Source organism: Penicillium paradoxum (genome assembly GCF_028828445.1).
Source record: "Penicillium paradoxum strain IBT 22861 chromosome Unknown utg000002l_segment0_segment0, whole genome shotgun sequence".
Lineage (NCBI taxonomy): Eukaryota > Fungi > Ascomycota > Eurotiomycetes > Eurotiales > Aspergillaceae > Penicillium > Penicillium paradoxum.
In genome coordinates, this window is record NW_026643180.1 from 3,085,683 (window position 1) to 3,107,301 (window position 21,619).

General features: G+C 46.3%; 8 protein-coding genes across 8 annotated transcripts, besides 2 other annotated features; 4 read left to right on the forward strand and 4 right to left on the reverse strand.

Annotated features, from left to right (window-relative positions):
* Nucleotides 1–637: 637 nt before the first annotated feature.
* N7457_001106 (TPMT family) lies at nucleotides 638–1,640 on the reverse strand (the record flags this gene model as incomplete). Its single annotated transcript, XM_057172152.1, has 2 exons — nucleotides 638–973; nucleotides 1,137–1,640. 2 exons carry the CDS (start codon nucleotides 1,638–1,640, stop codon nucleotides 638–640), a joined length of 840 nt encoding a protein of 279 aa, XP_057036055.1.
* A 1,031-nt stretch (nucleotides 1,641–2,671) lies between these two features.
* Nucleotides 2,672–5,181, forward strand: N7457_001107 (Aminotransferase class V/Cysteine desulfurase; the record flags this gene model as incomplete). The annotated part of the gene is made up of 2 exons (XM_057172153.1): nucleotides 2,672–2,744; nucleotides 2,804–5,181. The coding sequence occupies 2 exons, from the start codon at nucleotides 2,672–2,674 to the stop codon at nucleotides 5,179–5,181; spliced, it is 2,451 nt and encodes an 816-aa protein (XP_057036056.1).
* Nucleotides 5,182–7,060: 1,879 nt separating this feature from the next.
* N7457_001108 (glycoside hydrolase family 31 protein) lies at nucleotides 7,061–10,095 on the forward strand (the record flags this gene model as incomplete). The annotated part of the gene is made up of 4 exons (XM_057172154.1): nucleotides 7,061–8,990; nucleotides 9,053–9,188; nucleotides 9,243–9,376; nucleotides 9,437–10,095. The coding sequence occupies 4 exons, from the start codon at nucleotides 7,061–7,063 to the stop codon at nucleotides 10,093–10,095; spliced, it is 2,859 nt and encodes a 952-aa protein (XP_057036057.1).
* A 299-nt stretch (nucleotides 10,096–10,394) lies between these two features.
* Nucleotides 10,395–10,536: a sequence feature (Protein overlapping with rRNA (N7457_001109, KAJ5794510.1) was converted to a misc_feature.).
* A 249-nt stretch (nucleotides 10,537–10,785) lies between these two features.
* Nucleotides 10,786–11,084: a sequence feature (Protein overlapping with rRNA (N7457_001109, KAJ5794510.1) was converted to a misc_feature.).
* A 740-nt stretch (nucleotides 11,085–11,824) lies between these two features.
* Nucleotides 11,825–12,855, reverse strand: N7457_001110 (uncharacterized protein; the record flags this gene model as incomplete). Its single annotated transcript, XM_057172156.1, has 4 exons — nucleotides 11,825–12,022; nucleotides 12,139–12,185; nucleotides 12,237–12,569; nucleotides 12,621–12,855. The coding sequence occupies 4 exons, from the start codon at nucleotides 12,853–12,855 to the stop codon at nucleotides 11,825–11,827; spliced, it is 813 nt and encodes a 270-aa protein (XP_057036059.1).
* A 357-nt stretch (nucleotides 12,856–13,212) lies between these two features.
* On the forward strand, nucleotides 13,213–14,283 carry N7457_001111 (uncharacterized protein; the record flags this gene model as incomplete). The annotated part of the gene is made up of 4 exons (XM_057172157.1): nucleotides 13,213–13,363; nucleotides 13,422–13,763; nucleotides 13,820–13,958; nucleotides 14,010–14,283. The coding sequence occupies 4 exons, from the start codon at nucleotides 13,213–13,215 to the stop codon at nucleotides 14,281–14,283; spliced, it is 906 nt and encodes a 301-aa protein (XP_057036060.1).
* A 727-nt stretch (nucleotides 14,284–15,010) lies between these two features.
* N7457_001112 (uncharacterized protein) lies at nucleotides 15,011–15,376 on the reverse strand (the record flags this gene model as incomplete). The annotated part of the gene is made up of 1 exon (XM_057172158.1): nucleotides 15,011–15,376. One exon carries the CDS (start codon nucleotides 15,374–15,376, stop codon nucleotides 15,011–15,013), a length of 366 nt encoding a protein of 121 aa, XP_057036061.1.
* Nucleotides 15,377–15,517: 141 nt separating this feature from the next.
* On the reverse strand, nucleotides 15,518–15,862 carry N7457_001113 (uncharacterized protein; the record flags this gene model as incomplete). Its single annotated transcript, XM_057172159.1, has 1 exon — nucleotides 15,518–15,862. One exon carries the CDS (start codon nucleotides 15,860–15,862, stop codon nucleotides 15,518–15,520), a length of 345 nt encoding a protein of 114 aa, XP_057036062.1.
* A 1,232-nt stretch (nucleotides 15,863–17,094) lies between these two features.
* N7457_001114 (uncharacterized protein) lies at nucleotides 17,095–17,451 on the forward strand (the record flags this gene model as incomplete). The annotated part of the gene is made up of 1 exon (XM_057172160.1): nucleotides 17,095–17,451. The coding sequence occupies one exon, from the start codon at nucleotides 17,095–17,097 to the stop codon at nucleotides 17,449–17,451; it is 357 nt and encodes a 118-aa protein (XP_057036063.1).
* Between the last annotated feature and the right edge of the window lie 4,168 nt (nucleotides 17,452–21,619).

The window sequence follows — 21,619 nt, forward strand, 5'->3', positions numbered from 1 at the left end:
TCTTGATGAGGACTCTTTATCATGATGTCATGCGATGCCCTGAGGAGTAAAAAAAACCTGGAAGTACCGAGCTATACAATTGAAGGCTGACATTATAGGTTTCCGAGTACGGAGAGAATTCTAGACCCTGCCGAGTATGTATACTCCGCATACATGGAGTTAGCTAACTTATGTATACGCCCGAACTTTTCCCGATCGGTGGGGCGCACCCACAGTAGCGCGGGGTGTTAGGCGCGCCTGGCACGGGTATTATCCTTAGCATATTGGGTCTGTCTTGGACTGGGTTCCTGACGGAAGATCGGGCGTTTGATCCCCTGTCTCACGCAGGTGCAATTAGACATCCGAGAACTAATGACATATTGGACCCTGGTTATCTTCGGTCTCTGTTCTATCTTGCGCTATAACGCCCTTGTCACACAATAGGAGACGCTATCCCTCAGTGACCTGGAGTCTTGCGTGAATCTTATGCAGAATAATGTAAGGCTCGATCCAAATGTATTGTTGACTTCATTGATAGTGAGAGTGGATCAGAATACGAGGTATGTTGCACAGCGTTGTTGATCGACTGAGGTACATGGAGCTATGTTACCCAACCCGGGCTCCTCCTTCCCCGCGCGTGGACCTCACACCCGCAAATCTATCGTCTCCACACACTCACCCAATCCATGCCATTCCCCATCGCATGAGACTCCTCAGCGTTCCAATGGCCGACTCTCTGAAATCCATTCGTGTGTTCGAGCCCCTCAACATTGATCGGCACTCCTTCGACGTCGTACTGAATCTCCTGTCCAGGGTGACTCAAGTGCGCTAAATAAGCGGATGAGGGCGAGGCGTAAGGGGGCCCACCGAGGGACAGCTTTTTCTGTGTCGGGAATTCGACGCAGACGATAGCACTTTCCGGATGCATGGAAAGAAGATCCCGGTACCGGCGAGCCCAGGAGGGACGGAGGTCAGGGGCAAGGGCACAGAAGAACTGCTCTCGCAATGTCAGTCACACACCAACTGAGAGGTCAAATCAAAGTTAAGTCCCCTGAGCACGTCACGAAGCTTGCCGATTGCGAATTTCACGCCAAATTCTCAGCAATATACCATGCCGTGAAGAGGACAGATGACCCAGGCCTGGGGGAATCACTCACTGTGTAATCATATATGAACTCGAATTTGGCAAGCGGGGCCATGCACGCAGTCCACTCGTCACTAAAAAAGTCGCCTAGAATGAACTGCGCCTTCCCAGGTCCAACCGCTGGATCTCGAACCGGATAATCGCTCAGATGCTCTTCAGCCCAAGTCTTGGCTTCTTCAACTGCCTTGGCTGACACCTCAAGGCCATAGGCATCGTAACCTAGACTGGACAAGAGGAGAACGTCATATCCACGCCCACAGCCTGGCACCAACGCCCGCTTCCGCCGGCGCTCCTGCTTTTCGTCGTCATGAATAAAAATAGAGTCACCAATGAGATCCCGATGATCTTGCAGAACATGCACAAGCGCTGGATTGGGAATGCCCTGATCCCAAGGGAGGAAGTCGCCCGCATCCCACAGAGCTGCCCATCGATCATTGGCTGGAGGACCCTCACCACTGAAATGGCTCAGGAGGCGCGAGACAGACTCCTGGTTGAGAGGCTTTCCCGAATCACCCATATTGGAGGATGGATATATGTGTTTGTAAAAGAGGAGGGACAAAGCGTTGTTCTGGCGTGAAGGTCTTATTCGAGTTTCCGTCGCTTGAGGCTTTTCTCCTGTTGGATGGCGGGCGAACTAGGTCAATTTATCTTCAAAAGCATCCCTTGATTATCTTAGGTGACATCGGCTCAAATCATGTCGAATCCCCCACAAACACCATCTTGGCCAATGAACATCCTTCTCATCTGATCCCCGAGGATAGCTATCGTCAATCCTAGGAATCCCCACACTTTCCCGAGCAGGATTCTAATCTTATCTATATGCATCAATCATGGTCCCATATACCACCCAAGCCGGTTACAATGTCGTCAACGTGCATCAATCGTGTTCCTATATACCACTTAAGCTGGTTACGATGTCGTCAATGTGCATCAATCGTGGTCCTCTATACCACCTAAGCTGGTTACGATGTCGTCAATGTGCATCAATCGTGGTCCTCTATACCACCTAAGCTGGTTACGATGTCGTCAATGTGCATCAATCGTGGTCCTCTATACCACCTAAGCTGGTTACGATGTCGTCAATGTGCATCAATCGTGGTCCTCTATACCACCCAAGCTGGTTACAATCTCGTCGATCCTACGAATCCTCATGCTCTCCCGAGTAGGATTCTAATCTTATCGATGTGTATCAAGCGTGGTGCCTATCCATGATAATTACTAGGCGCCCGTGGCGATGAGAAAATATCGCGTCGACATGTTGACGGTGAACTGGTGTCACATTTCTCTGCAACCGGCCAAATTCGGAGCTTTTGGAGCGAGCTGCACACAATATGACCCTCGGCTCGATGATATCAGAGCGCCGTCTCATCATGGTCAGTGGTATGGTCCACAGGAAGCCAATAAAGGAGCGTGTACTTATAAGATCAAGCTAATCTCCTCAATCCGATCCAACTATCGCTACCTTGATTGAACAATATCTTTTATAGGCACTGCCGCTGTACTTCCATTTGCGCATGCCTGATCAAACTTTTCAGCTCTGATACAGTCATGGATCGCGATACTGGCCACGATGTCTATAGCGCTGAAGCTTTGCGGGAGACTGAATATCCAATGCTCAAAGGTGAACAAATAGAAATGTATGTAGCTAAGGCGAGAACACTCTTTAACCAATTTGCCTAGGGGAAACATATCTCGATCATACCGGTACAACTCTCTATGCACAGTCAGCTCTCAAAGCCTTCACCCACGAGATGTCCACCAGCCTCCTTGGGAACCCGCACTCTGAGTCACGGTCATCGCAACTCTCAACAAAGAAGGTTGAAGAGGTTCGAAGACGGACATTGGAGTTCTTCAACGCCGACCCGGAGCATTTCGATCTAGTTTTTGTTATGAATGCCACTGCGGCAGTCAAACTCGTTCTCGAGGCATTACAGGATGTACGCGTGTCCCAGGACTCAGAGAAGACCCCCTTGGAGCCGGGACTCTGGCTCGGATACCATCTCGAGTCCCATACAAGCATTGTAGGTATGCGCGAATTGGCCAAAGCAGGACAACATTGCTTCCTCTCAGATGATGAAGTTGAGTCCTGGCTCAGACCTGCGCCTTCCAAGGACAAGTCGGGTCAACGTCCAGGGCAAAGTTCGGAAAGCCTCCAAGTGGGCCTATTTTCGTACCCAGGGCAGACAAATATAACTGGAAGACGGCTTCCTCTTCATTGGCCAGAGGTTCTACGTCAATCAGAACATGCCTCCCACCAGCGAGTGTTCAGCCTTTTGGATGCCGCAGCTTTGGCCTCGACCACTTCATTGGACTGCTTCCGGGACCCGGATAAAAGCCCTGATTTCACAGCCGTCAGCTTCTACAAGATCTTCGGCTTTCCTGATCTAGGAGGGTTGATCGTGCGCAGGAAATCTGCACATGTACTGCTACAGCGTCCCTACTTCGGCGGTGGCACTGTGGAAATGGTCACCTGCTCCAACCCACCATGGCATTCTCGAAAGGTAACCTGCATCCATGGGGCGCTCGAGGATGGCACCGTGCCCTTTCATAATATCATTGCTCTGGGGTGTGCCCTTACCACGCATGAGCAGCTGTATATCTCCCAGCAGCACGTGTCTCGCCATGTGACCCACCTCACTGCAAATCTTTACAAGCTCCTCTCTTCTATGCGCCACCCGAACGGCGTGAACGTTTGCGAGATCTACAAAGATCACTCTGCCACATATGGTGACAGTAAGACTCAAGGGAGTATCGTCGCCTTCAACATTCGCTCTGATGAAGGCCGGTGGTTCAGTCTTTCCCATGTCGAGAGGGCTGCTAATGAGCACCGCATCCATCTTCGCACGGGTGCCGTTTGCAACCCGGGAGGTGTAGCAAAGATCCTTAACCTGGAGCAGTGGGAGTTGTTCCAGAACTACGTGGCAGGTATTCGATGCGGATGTCGGAGCGTACTAATTGGACATAAACCTTCGGGTATCATCAGAGTCAGTTTGGGCGCCATGAGTACAATGAGCGACGTGGAGATCTTCGTGGCGTTTATCCAAAAGCTCTTTACGGCTGGCCCTCTTCCTCCGCTAACACCCCGGCCACTTTCATCACCCCAAAACCTTCGAGTGCATACTATGATGGTTTACCCGATCAAGGGTGGCGCTGCATACACCGTGCCAGAGAACAAATCCTGGCAGGTCAACTCCGCTGGCATGCAGTGGGACCGCCAATGGTGTATAGTCAATTTGCAAACCGGATCAATCGTCGATAAGAGAGAGGCTCCACGAATTTTATTTATCGAACCTGAGATTGACTCCGAAAATGGGATTTTACGAATCAGCGTCCACCGCTCGCTGCAGCAGAGCCATCCTGAACTCCGAGGCACTATTGAAGTCCCACTGTTGCATCCGGGTGAAAGGGACTCCCCCAACGAGGCAGAAACCTATGAATGTTCGACTACCGTCGTCCGGAAGGCCAGCCGTTCCTACTGCAAGGACGCCTCACAGCATGTTCAAGTCTACCAATCGCCCAATCTCGCTACCTTTTTGACCGCCGCCCTTAGTATTCCCTGTACGCTTGCAAGGTTCTTAGATCCGGAGTGTCTACCGATGCACCTTCCAGAGCAGCTTGCTTCTAAAGATTTGCCAGAGGTGAAGGTCTGCTCTAGTCAGGATTCCGAGATTGATCGATACCCGATACCTCTCCCAGTTGAAGCGGAGAGCGGCCGGGTCCGACCAAAGGCTCTGATGGAGATCCTGCGAGTCAATGCCCTGATGTATTCCATCTTGGAGTCTGGAGACCGGCAATGGTATCTAATGCGTGTTGGACGGAGGGATCTAGATGGTGGGAATGACAAAGCGCGTGTCATCCATTACGGTCGTATGAAGGCAATTGAAGTGACTGCAGAGCGACAAGAGCCCGAGATCTTTGAGACCATGAGCCCTGTGGTCAAGATGTCGTGGAGTGCGGATAGCGGTGGTGGTGGTAATGATGATGGAACGGTTATGGGACCACTGGATGGAATGCTGCCAATCGATCCCGGCCAAACTGTTCAGTTCTACATAAAGTAGCTAGGATGGAAGAGAAACAATAGCGACAAAGTTTCGTGCAGCTGTCTATGTATTGTAGTGGGGAGCCAGGTACCGGACCTCACTACTGTCAGACTCTTCCCTTGACAATTGCACAGTTGCGTTTTCGTTAGACAAGCATAGGGAGGAAATATACAGCAGGTAGACATAGGTTGAATACACACACCTACCACTCTCAATAATTGACTCAAATGGACTACCCTCTACATCCTCTTATTCACTACGGTAGTTAGTAAGCTAGCAGATGCTCCAGGGCTGATGCTGAATCGACCCGTGTACCTAAGAGTGCACTGCCATCGAGCGTTCCCTCCTTCAGTATGTTTTTCACAACTAACAAGAATATTACGTGTCGTCTGAATCTTGTCCCGGATATCGGTGGCCTCATACCCAGGAGTCACAGATAAGAGCTTAGATTGATAAATTTAATCAGACATTGCGTTGTAATGCAACTAAGCCCTTGATTTTCCCGTGCAAATTGGAGGCAATCCAGAATAGTAGCTTCCAAGATTCCAATATCTAGACGCAGGGTCTCCCCAGCGAGAATTCACACCGGACACCACGAGAAGGTATGAATCCATTGTTCCAACGGCCTAGCGAGTTCTGCTGCCCAGTGCGAGCTCACTAGGGGCTTGTCGATATAGACCCACTCGAAATCGGTTTCACCTATTGCTTCGCCTATTGTTTCTCCTCAATATTTTCTCGAACTCTCTGAAACATGCCATTCCTCGATTTAACCTGTAGATCTTGAATTGTTAACAATGAACACATGACTGGTCTATAACCTTATTAACCGGAGATTACAAATACACTTGCCCACCTGCATTACGGAGTACTTAGTCAGAACAAGCATTTATGCATATATTTATGCACCGCCACTGTGCCGCCCGGCCGGTTGACGTTGGCGTCCGCCGTTCGGGAACAGTTGCCGTCCATCAAAACACTGATCTACTCCGTATCAGGAGAGAGATCTGCCGCAGCTCGGCCTCAATCGGATTGGAGTTGCCGATGTTTAAGCGGTTGCAACCCTGGCAATAAAAAAAACCTTGGAAATGGGCTCTCAACTGAATCTGAGGCCCGATCAAACAGATGACGTCACATACTCCGTATACATCGGGAAATCATCGGATAAACTACCAATCGAGACCCTGAAGGCAGTCAGTGAGCGCAATCATCGAACGTGCCTTTCAGCGGAGAGTTGAGCTAACATTCCATTCAACCTTGCATGATTATCTTCCACAACGCTGGGCGACCGTGTCTTTGCACAAACTAAAGAGCTGGTGTGTTCAATGGCTCATGCCTGCTCCCCGGCTTTGAAGAGGTCAGGGAAGCTGAGATCATGAAAGCATAGAAGATGTTCAAATACAACGAGGGGGAGCCTCGTGGAGCCTCGCAGTTACGGAAATTTGCCGGGGAAGTCGAATCTGGTCGATGCCAACAGTATCGCTGTGCAAGGTGGATCTGACTGCATAATTCTCGGGCTTTTACCGGAGCACTTGGCAAATGCGGAGGCCGGGGGATCGTCATTGAGTTGTAGTTTGGAATGAGGTTTGTATTGCTCTTCTGTTTTGATCTGCAGCGGAAACCCAGGTATATACTGCGTATGCCGGAGCAAGGCAGTTTGTAAAGGTTTCGACGAATTTGCTGGGACAGTGACTTCAAGAGCGACAGAAAGAATGAGAATCTGCCGCTCTAGAGTGGGACGGTTAAAATGAGATATCATAGTCCGGGGTAGGGATCGCGGCCCTGGGGAATGCTGCAATCTCCGCACTAACCACACGGTCCACCTTGGCAAATGGAACCACCCGAAGTATATAAGGGCCTTATGCGTATGCAACATCGCTCGTTATTCAAGGCCTTAAGAATGTACCTCAAGAAGCTGCTCACTTCGGCTGCAGCCCTGAGTGGCTGCGTCTGGGCCCAGAGCCAGGCTGGTATCGAGGATCTCGATGCCCCGGGTAATGACCTCTATGAAAAGGACCTGTCCGAATGCCCAGGATACAAGGCGACAAAGCATTGGGAGACTCGTTCGGGCTTTTACGCGGACCTTTCTCTCGCAGGGCCGGCATGCAATGTGTTCGGGACTGATCTCCCAGACTTGAAGCTGGAGGTGGAGTATCAGACCAACGATCGACTCCACGTCAAGATCTTGGACACCAACAACACGGTCTACCAAGTCCCAGACAGTGTCTTCCCGCGCCCCGGTTTCGGGCAATGGTGCTCCCCGAAGAACTCCAAGCTCAAGTTCGACTTCAACGCCGACCCCTTCTCGTTCACCGTATCGCGCACCGATACCGGTGAAGTGCTCTTCGATACCACGGGCAACAAGCTGGTGTTCGAGAGTCAGTATGTCTATCTCAAGACACACTTACCACAGAACCCGCATCTCTACGGACTGGGTGAGCACAGCGACGCGTTTATGTTGAACACGACGAACTACACTCGCACGATCTACACCCGCGATGCCTATGGAACGCCTCAGGGCGAGAATCTGTACGGCGCTCATCCAATATATTTTGACCACAGAAAAGACGCCACTCACGGAGTTTTCCTACTCAATTCTAATGGCATGGATATCTTCATTGACAACAAGGGTGGCCAGTACCTCGAGTACAACATTATCGGCGGTGTTCTTGACTTTTATTTCATTGCCGGCCCATCCCCGCGCGATGTGGCCATTCAGTACGCAGAAATTGCTCAGCTTCCGTTGATGACGCCTTATTGGGGACTTGGTTATCACCAGTGTAAATATGGCTACCAAGACGTCTACGAGGTAGCTGCTGTCACCGCCAACTACTCCACCAACAACATTCCTCTGGAAACCATTTGGACGGATATCGATTACATGGACCGTCGACGCATCTTCACCACTGATCCAGAAAGGTTCCCGGCCAATTTGTACAAAGATTTGGTGGACACAATTCATTCGAGGGATCAACATTACATAGTCATGGTTGATCCCGCCGTGTTCTACAAGGAGTCCAACCCGGGGCTCGATGCAGGTCTCGAACATGATATTTTCATGAAGGAAAATGACGGCTCCAACTACCAGGGGGTCGTTTGGTCCGGTCCGAGCTACTTCCCTGATTGGTTCCATCCCGCATCGCAGCAGTACTGGAATGAGCAGTTTTTGCAGTTCTTCGACGGAACGAATGGCCCGGACATTGATGCGCTATGGATTGACATGAACGAGCCCGCAAACTTCTACAACCGCCCATACCCCGGTAATAACACCACCCCGGAGGACTTCGCAGAGGTGGATGGTGACCCTCCGGCGCCGCCGCCCGTTCGAGATGGGCCGGATGCTCCTATCCCTGGCTTCCCAGACAGTCTTCAGCCAAACTTTGCTTCCGGTAACTCAAATGAGAAGCGTTCACCTGCAGTTGTCGAACATCGTCCGCCTCGGTCTCGTTCCCACCGCAACCTCGGTGCTGGCCACTGGCGCTCTGCGAAGTCCCACTGGGCTCCCTCGACTGGCAGCTGGCAGCACGGCAGAAAAACTGGCTCTGGATGCCGACCCGACGAGTGCAAGGGTCTTCCAAATCGCATGCTAATCAGACCACCTTATATGATTCAGAACGGCGCAGGGCCCACCCTTGCTGACAGCACCGCTGACACTGATATTGTGCAGCATGGTGGATACATTCAATATGATACGCACAACCTTTATGGTGCTATGATGTCCTCGCATTCCCATAACGCCATGCGTGCCCGGCGCCCGGATGACCGTGCTTTGGTCATTACGAGAAGCACATTTGCTGGCTCTGGCAAGGATGTGTCCCACTGGCTTGGTGGTAAGAATGCTTCTGCGGTCTCCCCATTCAATATAGAAAGCCCCACGCTAAATAATCTGCAGATAATGTTTCCGGGTGGCCATGGTACCGCCAGTCGATCAGCCAGATCCTGCAGTTCGCATCGTTGTACCAAATCCCCGTCGTGGGTCCCGATGTTTGCGGCTTCGGCGGTAATGTAACGGAGACGCTCTGTGCTAGGTAAGGACCGAATCTCTCTTCATATACGCGGCTTTAGCTGATATGGACCAACAGATGGGCAGCGCTGGGCTCCTTCTACACATTCTTCCGCAATCACGCCGAAATCTTCGCGAATCCCCAGGAGTTCTACCGCTGGCCGATAGTCGCTGAGGCCGCGCGTAAAGGAATCTCTATCAGATACCAGCTCCGTAAGTGATACCCGCAGTCTGCTCTCCGAGAGGGAAATTAAAAACTGATATATGAACCAGTCGACTACCTCTACACTGCCATCTACAAACAGAACCAGACCGGCACCCCAGCCCTCAACCCTCTGTTCTTCAACTACCCGAACGACCCTAACACCTACCCCATCGACCTGCAGTTCTTCTACGGTGATGGTATTCTTGTCAGCCCCGTCACAGAGGAAAACAGCACGAGCCTCAGCTACTACCTCCCCGACGACATCTTCTACGAATGGGGCACCGGCAAGCCCGTCCGCGGGCGCGGCGAGTACGTCTCCGCCGAGGTCGACTACACCGATATCACAGTCCACTACAAGGGCGGCATTATCTACCCACAGCGCATCGAGAGCGCCAATACCACCACCGCGCTGCGCAAGAAGGGCTTCAACATTGTCATTGCGCCCGGTATCGATGGACGCGCTGAGGGCTCACTGTACCTCGACGACGGTGAGTCGGTTGTGCAGGACGCAGTGTCGGAGATCGACTTCAAGTATGCTCATGGCAAGCTCAGCATGTCTGGCTCGTTTGAGTACGACGCTGGCGTCACTATTGAGGCTATCACTGTTCTTGGCGTGGAGCGCAAGCCGAGGGGACTTCGTCATGCCGACTACGATTCAGAGAATAAGAAGTTGGTGCTTCATGTTGATGTCCCTTTGACGTGTCGGTCTCATATCAAGATTTTTTGATTTGGTCCTAGATTGGGATTGATATCGTTTTCGTAACCCGCAGTTGAGTTTGGACGGGTAACCTGATATTTATTCTTTTTGACTAGTGTATTCAATCCAGGTTTCTCGACATTTCAAAACAAACTACAGAGTATAATCTACATGAATCAGTTTTAAGGGGAATATTCCAATCTTATTACCTTATGTTGGCATCCAAGGCAATGGGATGGTTGAAAGCAAAATGGAGGAGAGACTACGCTGCCTTTTAGCCCCAATTACATGACTGTTGATCCACCTAACCACGTCTCCATTTGATCCTATCATACTATATATCTTTTCAATGAGTTGAATTGTACATACGACCATAGGGTGTGGAAAACAGGGCTTCCCGTCCGCTCAGCCGTACTTAAGCCACACGCCGGTGAGTTAGTAGTTGGGTGGGTGACCACCAGCGAATCCTCACTGTTGTATGTATTTGTTTTTGCTTTTCCATTTGCTATGGAAGAGTCGGGATGTTAAAAACCAGTCGTGTAAATGCCAAGAACTATAGGTTTTAGAATTAAGCAACATCTAATCTATTGGTAGCCAGATGCTTACTCCGTAGTTAAAGATACTCTCTGGGTGGTTTACCCTAAACTTGGAATTTGCACCCTATAACCCCTTCTATATGGTTATAATATGATTCTAGCTAGTGTAGCTTCTGATACATACGACCATAGGGTGTGGAAAATAGGGCTTCCCGTCCGCTCAGCCGTACTCAAGCCACACGCCGGTGAGTTAGTAGTTGGGTGGGTGACCACCAGCGAATCCTCACTGTTGTATGTTTTTCTTTTTGTTTTTGCTTTTTTATTTGCTATGCTATCTATCAGCAGGAGTATAACACAAGTGACGCTCCGTGACCAGTTGACAGCGAAGTTTAGCGGAGCGATATATTCATAGACAGGGCAACTGATATGTCCTGCGAGAGTTACGCGAGCAATGACAATTAAGTGAGTGACTGCCTCGGCGAAACCTAAATTATTCTACATTACTTTAACCTTTTTTGTTGGAAGTCTAGACATAGAACAGAAATGAACATGTGTGAGTTACTGAAACTCGTTCCAAGACAGCTTAGAGTGGCAATGAACGGCTTGGAAAGCAACAAGCTATATGGTCTCGAATTTTGTTTCGTAATTCATTCTCTAATTTTGAGACGCCATTTCTCATCTCAAGAAGAAGCAGCCGCTTTGGCGCCTTCAGGGTCAGGAGCGACCACCTCAACTTCAACGCGCGTGTCGTCTTCTCCTAGCCGGGTAACGCCAACATAAGTCCAGATAGGTTAAGGGTTCGGCATATACTTTTTGAAATTACGGACCATCGCGGCCATTGCTTCGTCGTTGATTGGGACATGGTACGAATTCACGCGGTAAACTTGTGTCCCTACTATAGAGCTATAGAGCGGAATATAAATTCCTCCCTAGGATCCACTACCGCAGTCAATCAGAGGGACGTCGATTCCCTATAGTCCATCCATCCATAAATCTTTAGGGTCCACGTTATTGAACTCGCAATGATATATATTCTCGTACATAAACGTTCTGAAATACACGAGAATTTTGCATTCCTGACAAAATAGTTTGCAACAGCCTTCGTGGGGGAAGATTCTATTTATATTAAAAGCCACTGAATAGCTCTGCAAATACCTATTATCATTAACTAAGGTAACTATGGCGAAAACAATTGATAGCATCCCTCCAATAAAGTAGGATTCTCATCCTATATCCTCATCCGAAGAAGCATATACCGTGTTATGTATTGTAGAATCGGGTACTTCGTTGCCACAAGTTTGTTTGGAGGATTGCTTCGAATGAGCTGGCGATATCACGGAAGCAGCGCGTAGGAAATGAACGAGCAAACCTAGCACTTGGTCGTAGTTTTGTGTACGCGTAGTCACATCACGTTCTGACCACTAATTAAATGTTAGACCGAAGCAGTCAGGTCAGAATTCATGGGTTAACCCGCCTCGGAGCTGTTGTTAATTTTCAGAAAAAGGAATGATTGGTCGTCTGCTGCCATCCCGTAAACAGTGCAGTTTTGTTTGCCGGCTTCTTTTCGAAGCCGGTGCACGATACCTTGGAACAAGTTAGACATCAAAAGGAGCAGAGATATAACGAGCCACTTACCCATGTACGCCAGACATTGAACGAGGCCATTAGCAGCCAAGTATCTCCTCTTTGCTTTAACAATCACAACGTTCACGGCGGTTTCTTCGACCTCTCCATACCAGATTGCATAGTCCGGTTTCCCGATCAACTTGTAACGTTTGTCAATCCATTTTACCGGTCCATAGCCCCAGGCTTTTTCTGTCTGTGCACTGATGGCTTGGCCAGAGGTAGGTTTGCCTGACGTTGCAATGTCATACGCGAACACGAGGAGCATATTCAGTGTCCAGCGAATGGTGGATTCATTCGCATCACTTTTAGAAGTGAACTTATCAATCTTCGACAATATATTGACTAAATCCAGTCAGCAAGATATGATCTTCATTCTAATCTAGGCTCACTTACCCAAGTCAGATGGCATGCAGACGGAGGGCACTTTATCTAGCTCTGGGTCATTGACGACAAGCTGTAGACCAAGCATCTTCTGCACTTGTACCATATTGATGGAGGCAATTGCGAGAGTAGGTAAATTTCGTTCACTTTCATCATCTTGCACAAGCTTTTGCAGATCCCGTTCACTCAGCTTACGACGGAGAAAATCTTGGATAGCTCGCTTCCACTTTTTCGATGACGATGCCATGATCTTGAAGCAAATTTTGGACTCCGAAGCTAAAGGGAGAGAGAGCTATGGGGGCGACAGAAAAGAAGTGAACTGATAGTGATAGGAGTATAGAAAGTGAGAAGTGGAGTTGTGCCAGAGAAGGAGTAAACCGATGAAAACCAAGAAAGTGAGAACTGAAAGTGTGCCAGAGGAGAAGTGAACTGATAGAAATGTAGGGAGTGAGAAGGGTCTCGTGATTCCAAAAAAGTCACGGAGCTCTACTGTCTGCAGAGGTACCAAGGTTTTCTTCTCTTTCTACCACATCTCTTCTTCCCTCTTACATCGCTTCACACATCATAGGATCCGAGAAAAGCGATCTTTCTCATTGCTCTTAAAATGAAGTCTTCACAAAATGTATATTTGTTCCCTATGTTGGCAGTCGAGGATCTTCAACTCACCGAGGTTGAAAGTCTTTTCCATCTTATCCAAACTCATGACACGGACTGGGTCCAACTTCGGGCTTCATTCAAGATTCCAGATGACTGCAGTAAGATTCCATCCTATAGTATATTTAGCATCGTGACTAACTTACTGATTTTACTTAGAGTCCGTTTTAAATAAGATCGACGACTCGGTTTCTCACTCCGATGGAATGCATGAAATTGCGTTACAACTTCGTCTAATGAGCCTTCTTAGTGCTCTACACTACGAGTCCCCAGACCATCATACCTGCAAGTTAACTCGGATTCCTATTTCAACCAAATGCCGATTTTCCTTTGAGCCGGTTATCTATAAGGAGGAAAAGCGCTGTCTACGAGGGTTCCCTGATTTTTCCCTTTGGTATGGTCCGTATGCCAAAAAAGAGAACGCGGCCGTCAATTTCGTCATTATGGAAACAAAGAAAGAACAATCTTCCCGCGGCATACCTCAGGCACTTGCCTATATGGGTAAGTGGTTTCCTCTTATTTTTAGCATTAGGACTAACTACCTATGTATAATATAGGTATGATTTATGCACAACGTCAGTATGAGAATAGGGTTTACCATGACATTTTCGGTCTCTCTACAGATAATGAACACTTTCACTTTCTTCGAATCAATTACGAAGGACAAGTTATGATTTCCGAGATATCGATGGGTTGGTAATTTATGCTAACCTTTTACAAGTGGTCCCGATTGAATATGAATTACAGTCAACGTCAAGAGATTGTCGAAACACTTGCCTATATCCATCGACAAGCTTCTATTCTATCCACCTTAGCAGGAAGCAGTGGATCAGAATGCAGCGATGCACCTAATGAGTCCCGCTCGCAGCCCCACATAAATCACGGCCCTGAACTCCCAATCAACGACACGGATGGCAACTCTACGATATATTGGTCGGTATTTCAAGTGGATGAAAACATGTCTTGGGCCGAGGAATCAGATAAAGATGGCTATGCATCTGATAACAACTATGAGGACTAATTTTCTTTCCCTTCCTCTGATTTTTTGGCTTCATGGAAGCTGTGCTATCACACTGTTATCTTCGATACAATATACCATTGTCAAAGGTTGGAGCACTGATTGATTGCTTGCTTGCTACTTTGAACTAGCTAATGAGGAAGTTAATGAAAGCCTGGGAACCTGAAGCAAACACCTGGTGTCCAAGTAAGGTGTCTAACGTCCTAATTGGACTGTGATGACAGTTCATTTCACCTGAAGGTCCAAAGTTCAGCGGATAGGTATTATCCCGAGCACTTTACAGGGCTTCTTAAAGTGTTGGCACCTCCAGCTTAGGTATCCAAAAAGAGGGAAGGACAAAAAAGAAATGCAACAAGGTCGACGCTAGCAGGACAACCCTCTTCAATGACTCGAAAGCAAGCGGTCAATCTCGGATTTTAGTGGACTTTATGGACAACAATATCCAACCAAGAGAGTTATCTCATAGGGCTTATGGTGTAAGAATTTTATGTATTCATTTTTCGCCTGGCAAATACCAAAATGCTGCATCGATCAAATTCCCGTTGTGAAAATTACCGCTATATCCTGCGTACTCAACAAATATCCCCCTTTGCAAATTCAGCCTACATACTCTCCTCTGTCTCATTTTTAATCAAAGAATTTTTAGCGATACTGATCATACCCATCAAAATGGACATCGACTGCCGGATATGGAGGATCAGGCTTGGTCGGCACCCAGTCGCTCGACCGATTATAAGACCTCTGCACAGCGGGCAAGTACTTGCTGCCTTTGGAGCAGAAGCGCATCGCGGCCGTGGGAGCCGCTCTTGTGGGCGTCGCAGGCGGGGCAGCCGCCTACGTGGTGATGCCGCTGATCGGCGGATCCGGCCGTGACGGTCAACCATTTTGCGACCTGGACCATGGGGCTGACCGCGTTGTGCCTGACCATCACCGGTGTCGATGCGTGGAGGATGTCCCATTCCGTAGAGTGGGCGCAGCTGGTGTTTCTGGGGGTGTTCGGGTTTCTCGTCCACATGTTGCTAGCCACGAGCATGCAGCATGGGGGAAGCCCCCAGATTTCCATCTCTTCGAGCTGTTGTGCCACCAGTCTTTCCATCTTGGCTTTTTCTTTATCACTCAAAAGTCTAAGTCTCGATCTCCAGGCGTCCTCGACATTATCCACAGGCCCAAGAAAGCGCTGATCGGTCCTTTTTCTAATATATCGTATCAGTGACAAAGCTATCCTGGGCGGCATATGCTATCCAAACTCACCACTCTCCCAGCTTTCTCGCATTGGAGCGAATACAAGTTCGGTCTCTTTTGTGCTAGCAGCGTCTTCGCGATCAACCATTGCCTTCATAGATGTCTGGAGACGTCGATCAAGGGTCCTTATCCAGTCATCGAGATCATGCGGCCATCTTTGTGGTTTCTGGATAAGAAGCCACCAAGGTGGTGCGTAGATGAACTCAACTGGGGCTGCGTATGTGAACTCCCAATCCACGACTCCCGCAATGGGTTTGGCGGGCAGGAGACTGCTGCGCTGGACAATATTCTCGCTGGCAACTTTCCATAAACTCTTGATAAAGCATATGTGCTGGATCATTTTGAGTAAAATCACTGAAACTCAGGATTTAACTGGTCTAACCTATTGGGAAAGAAAAATGGGGTTGACACTATAACTCATGGTAGCGCAAATGAGGCCGTTGGTTTTGAAAGGGAGTTGGAGCAGTTGGTGAAAATGGCGATACGGTAGCAGCACCGAGGAGAAGGCTGAAGGATTCTTATCAATTCGGGCCTACGATCTCAGCCTAGGAGTGACCCCAGGGGCCAAGACAAGGCAATGACCAAAACCAATTTGATACATCAATTTCATGAAAATCCGGCGACTTGATAGCTTGCGTGATAATGTTTTCTCTGCCTTCTTCGATAAGCTGTCAACTTGCTGCATTGTAACATCATCCTCCTACACGCCATCAATATCTTCCTCCTCGCAGCACAGATCTTGCGATTGATTGAGATAGCAATTGATCAAAGAGTGTAAACTCTCCCAGACTGCGAAGGGGCATAGCGGTCAGTAACAAATGCCTGATGTCTTTAGTGTCAGGTTCCATCAGAAGTCAGTCTAGAATGATGCTTTCCACGCCGCTCGATACCATGTACTGCATACTATAAATGATAAGCCATTCCTACAGCCCGGATTCACCTATCTCCAGACGTTAACGAAGCTAATCCTGCCATGCATGTGTAGACCTAACAACTCCATCATAATGTCTATATGATTTTGCTCATTGTCATTGTCAGTACATACGACCATAGGGTGTGGAAAACAGGGCTTCCCGTCCGCTCAGCCGTACTTAAGCCACACGCCGGTGAGTTAGTAGTTGGGTGGGTGACCACCAGCGAATCCTCACTGTTGTATGTTTTTGTTTTTGCTTTGTTTTTTTTGCTCCTGTTAAATGAAGAGAAGAAGAAGAAGAAGAAGAAGAAAAAAAAGAAAAGGTTTCGTGTGAGGCTGATATACGCTCCTTGATGCCTCGGGCATATATGGCCCCCATCAGGCTGTGTTTATCAAACGACCGGCAAATCATGATCGGCCTTTTAACAAATAAACCGGCAAAAACACGAAGATGATCGTCGCTACTCCGTACATGGTACACAATTCCAGCGAACCCGCACATTGATTGGATGCTTGCTGGCATACTAGCTGCGTAACTTGGGGCGCAAGGCAGTGCATCGCACGGCCCCATTTTTGCAGCTCAATATTTAGTTCAACCTCTTGGGCTCCTAGTTCTTGGGAAGTTCCAAGGGCCCCGATCCAGGACGCTCAGCGATAAAATGGCAGAAGAGCAATCGAGACCAATAAGCAGCCTGAGTTCGATGACCGAGTCATCGCCAGCAGAAAATACTAAGTCCGATGAAGAGCTAGACACGGCCGCCTTGAAATTGGGCTGGAACAATCGCGAGAATGTGTGGACTGCAACCGCTCGGTTCCTGCGCGCATTATCGGTCTTTCAAAGATCGTTGTGGGCCTGGTTGAATAACCCGGTCATCGCCCTCCTAGCTGGGATTCTCGCGAATGCAGTGTTAGTGTGCATTATTATTCGCCCCGGTGGGAGCTGGTACTCAGCAGCCTATGTGGTAAGCTATGGAGCCCCTATTTACTTGGAGTATTATACTGTGAATACGGGCTGATGATGGCTATAGTTACTTTATGTGGCCGGTTTTCAAATTGCCTGGCAAGTGTTTCTGGGCTGGGTGGGAACCAAGCCTCGGCCGCCTTATTTGCAGATGATCCGCTATACTTCATTGGAATGAGAGAATTGACGACTTTGATAGTGCTGTGATAATGACAATGTGAAATCGCAAGTTATGTGGCCAATTGCCCTTATGACTGATTGGTGCGGATCAGTGACCTTTTAGCTTAAGCTTAATATTGTTTTATTATGTGCAAAATGAGGAAGAAACAAGAAGGACTTTGAGTAAATCGCAAACCTCATAGAAGGGCTAATTAAGGCTAAGAGCCTTGGGGTATAGGCTACCATTAAGCTTAAATAGACACGGGCCCTTTTGAGAGATGGCACTGGCTCCCTTTCATGTTATCCTCTCATCAGTAGGTTGTCGCTTTCTAGGGGATTGTTAATCTGACTATCCCTACTCCTAATCTGACTATGTCGGAGCATGAGATCGGCATACCGGAAGTTTAGTTTATCCTGTCTACGCAGTATTTTTGATATTAGTCAGATAGTCATATTTCCTGCTAGAATAGTGGATACAGAAAGACAGAGACTTCAACTCCCTTGATTAGACCCCTACTATACTAAATACCACGTCAGTTGACAGTTATAAGCCCGGTTCGCACGAAATAAGGCCGCTATTCACAAGATATAGCGCCTATCAGTACCTAAAAACCTCTAAAGCTGCACAGTAGCCCGCTGAGGCTATACAGCACCCAACCCTAACAATAGAAGCATCAACAATTCTCTCCGCCACAAAGGGCGAAAAACTAAAGGATTCGCCCTAATGGCGCACCTGGTTCGCCCGGGTGAAGCTATATGCGATATAAAAATAAGTCTAGAAGCACTATAACCTAGATACCCCCCGATAGAGAGACTAGTTAGGAAAGAAGAGCCTATTAGGCCGGAATACCCCTACGGAGGGACCGAATCGGATAAAAGAGACTAGAGAGATAAAATAGACATCTTTAAAGTGGACTAATCGAAATAGGATAGGGAGATAAAAGGGCTTTCTAATATAAATAACTATATTTATACCTTCCTAGACCTAATCTACTATACCGCTATTACCGACTATTAGACCCCGTATAAAAGACTAGTATACCTAAGAGATCGCTTCGCGAGATTGACTATATACGAGGAGGAAGTCCGAATAAAGTAGAAGGTCTTCGCTATCTAAAAGCCGACTAGAGATATCGAATAATAGCTTAAATAATAGAATACCCTAAGGGAGTAAGCTATTAGCCTCGGTATTAATAACGGAGACGTAAATAGGGACTTCCTATATACTATTAAAGAGGTCTTACCTATTTAGTAGTAAGGAAGATATTAAGAGATCGTTATAGATAAGAAAGTCTATTAAACCCGTGATCTCCTCGAGTCGTTCCGCGTAATAAATCGAGAAATAGGGGTATAAAAGGTATTATCTACTATACCTCTAAAAGGGGTATTCTTAACCTAGTAAGGGTACTAAGAATTAAAGTCCTAAACTAAGGAGCCGATCCTATTTAAAAAGAGGAGGTGCCTATATAGGAACCCCTACTATTTATATAAAATAGTAATATACTAGTATCTTAATAAGGAAAACCGCCCCGAAGGGACCTATATTAACCTAAGAAAGCTAGAAAAGATTAAGTAAAAACTCGCTAAAGAGTCTACTTAGAAGAAATAGGTAGAAAAGAAGGTAGAAAAGGTATAGTAAACTTAGTAAACTTAGTAAAATTAGTAACCTTAGAAGGAAGAGTTTATAAATTAAGTAAGCTTCGCTACTACCCTTAAGCCCTATACTATATAGTAGGGGGGGCTAGTATAAAACTACGAATACGCCCTCTCCCTTACTAAAAATAGAGAACCTATCTTAAAAGATAGATAGATCCTTAATATAGGATCTAGCACCTATATCTATAATAATAGAGACCTTTTTATCGACTTTATACCCTAGATTTCGGATCTTACGACGGGAGATAGTACTACTTAGGTACTAGGAAAGGGGAAGGTTAGACTAGTAGGTAGATATCTAGTGAAAGGTAAAATAGAGATTATACTTAGTAATACCCTCTATTCCCCTAGCTTCTATATAAACCTAGTATCCTATTCTATACTAAAAAGGAAGGGCGGAATATAGTATTAGCGTATAAACTATATTAGAGACCCTAATAATAGACTAGTCGTCTATATAAACCTTTAGGACTAGTTTAACCTCTAGATCTTTAATTAACCCGGAGAACTTATATAGCCTTAGTAAGCCTATTTTATAGAGAGAAAGTTAGTGAAACCTTAGTAATTAAAGGCCTTATTAGATATCTAGTACCGGAGACTAGCCTATATTAATTAACGAAGTATAGTAAAACTCGCTACTATAGTAAATAGAGTTAGTTTTAATAATAAAGGAAAAGAGTCTACCGGAAAAGAGTCTATAGGAAAGGAGACTACGGAAACGTAGGTATTATACTAGACTTACTAGCTAGGTCGTATACTAAGATAGATATTAAGACGAGCTATCGGGCGTACTTTCGGATAATTTAGAAGAGTATACTTTAATTTTATTTAGCTACCGCTAGTAGAGAATAAGCACCGCTAGATCTCTTATTTTTATCTAGAAGGTCCTAGGTTTTATTAGCTAATAACCTATAAAATAAAGCCTAAGTATTAGCTAGCGATTAATCGCTTTATAGAACTAGTAAGAAACTAATAGGATCTACTAATTAAAGCTTTCTAATACGATAATAAGTCCTTAGCTAGAAAACCTACGGAATATAGCCTTACTTCTAATAGTATCCTTATATATTATAACCCCCTAGGGTATTCCGAAATAAATAGTTATACCGAAAGATTAGGTAGTATAATTATCACCCGTATACGTATACTTATACTTAAAGGAAAACTCCTAAAAGATCTATAGCTAGAGGCCGCTAACGCTACGGTATAGTTACTAAATCGTACGCCGACGTATATTACTACCGAAAACCGCTAGATTATACTATAGGAGGAGGTATAGAAGGAGTTCGTACCGTAGGCGCCGAGGATTAACCTATTAAATATCAAACTATATAGAAGTTTAGTATACTATAGGATCGATAAATAGGTCTAGTCTAATAAAATAAACCTATAAGCTAAGATCGGATTCTTAGTTAGCTATATAGTATCTAATATCTAGAAAATCTAGTTTCTATATAATAGGAAAGTAAAGCCTATTAGGGATATAGTATTTAATAAAACTCGTAAATATACCCCTAATTATAATAGATATTAGCTTATTCTAATACTAATATAGTAAGAACCTTAGGAAATTACTATAGAAGAGTTTAACTAGATACTCGATTACGTAATAGCTAGTTAAGAGACTAGCGAAATAGAAGAGAGAGATTATTAAGATCTATAGGAAGCTTAGTCTAATAATCTATAAGAAACTTAGTACTATAATTAGTAAGGATCTTAGTAAGGATCTTAGTAAGGATCTTAGTAAGAAAACTAGTAGAATATATAGTAGAACTCTCTATAGAGGGAGATAGCTAGTGAAGTTAGTTAGCGAGATACTACCCTACTTTAGGGGGTAGACTAGTAAGTAGTCCTACCCTCCCTAAAAACTACGATTATATAGTAAATACCTAAGATCTATAAGCCCCGAGCTCCGTTAGGCGTATTTCCGGACGAACCCCTTCCTCCGCTCCCTATCACGCCGCCGTAAGAACCCTATATATAGGATCACTATACTACCCCTAGTTAGGGGGTAGATATACTAGGGAATCTAGAGGATCTAGTTAGCGACTAGGCTTAGAATAATAAAGCTATTCCTACTATAGAAGATAAGCTAGAAAATAAGCTAGAAAGATAACTATAGGTAGAACTTCTCGCCCTAAGTAGATAAATTATAGGAGATATTAATACTAGTAATATTATTAGTAGAAAACGAAGGCGTTAAGCTAGGTAAGACAAAGACTATATCTATATAATAAGATCTACCGATATAGAGGAAGACCCTCCTATACTACTATATATTTTCGCTATAGGACTATATACTAAGAAACCTAAAATTAGACGTTATTAAGATAATCTCTCCCTAGTCCTAAAATACTATAAAGATATTATAAATTATCTATTTTAGGAAGGCTTTCTCGTAGTAATAA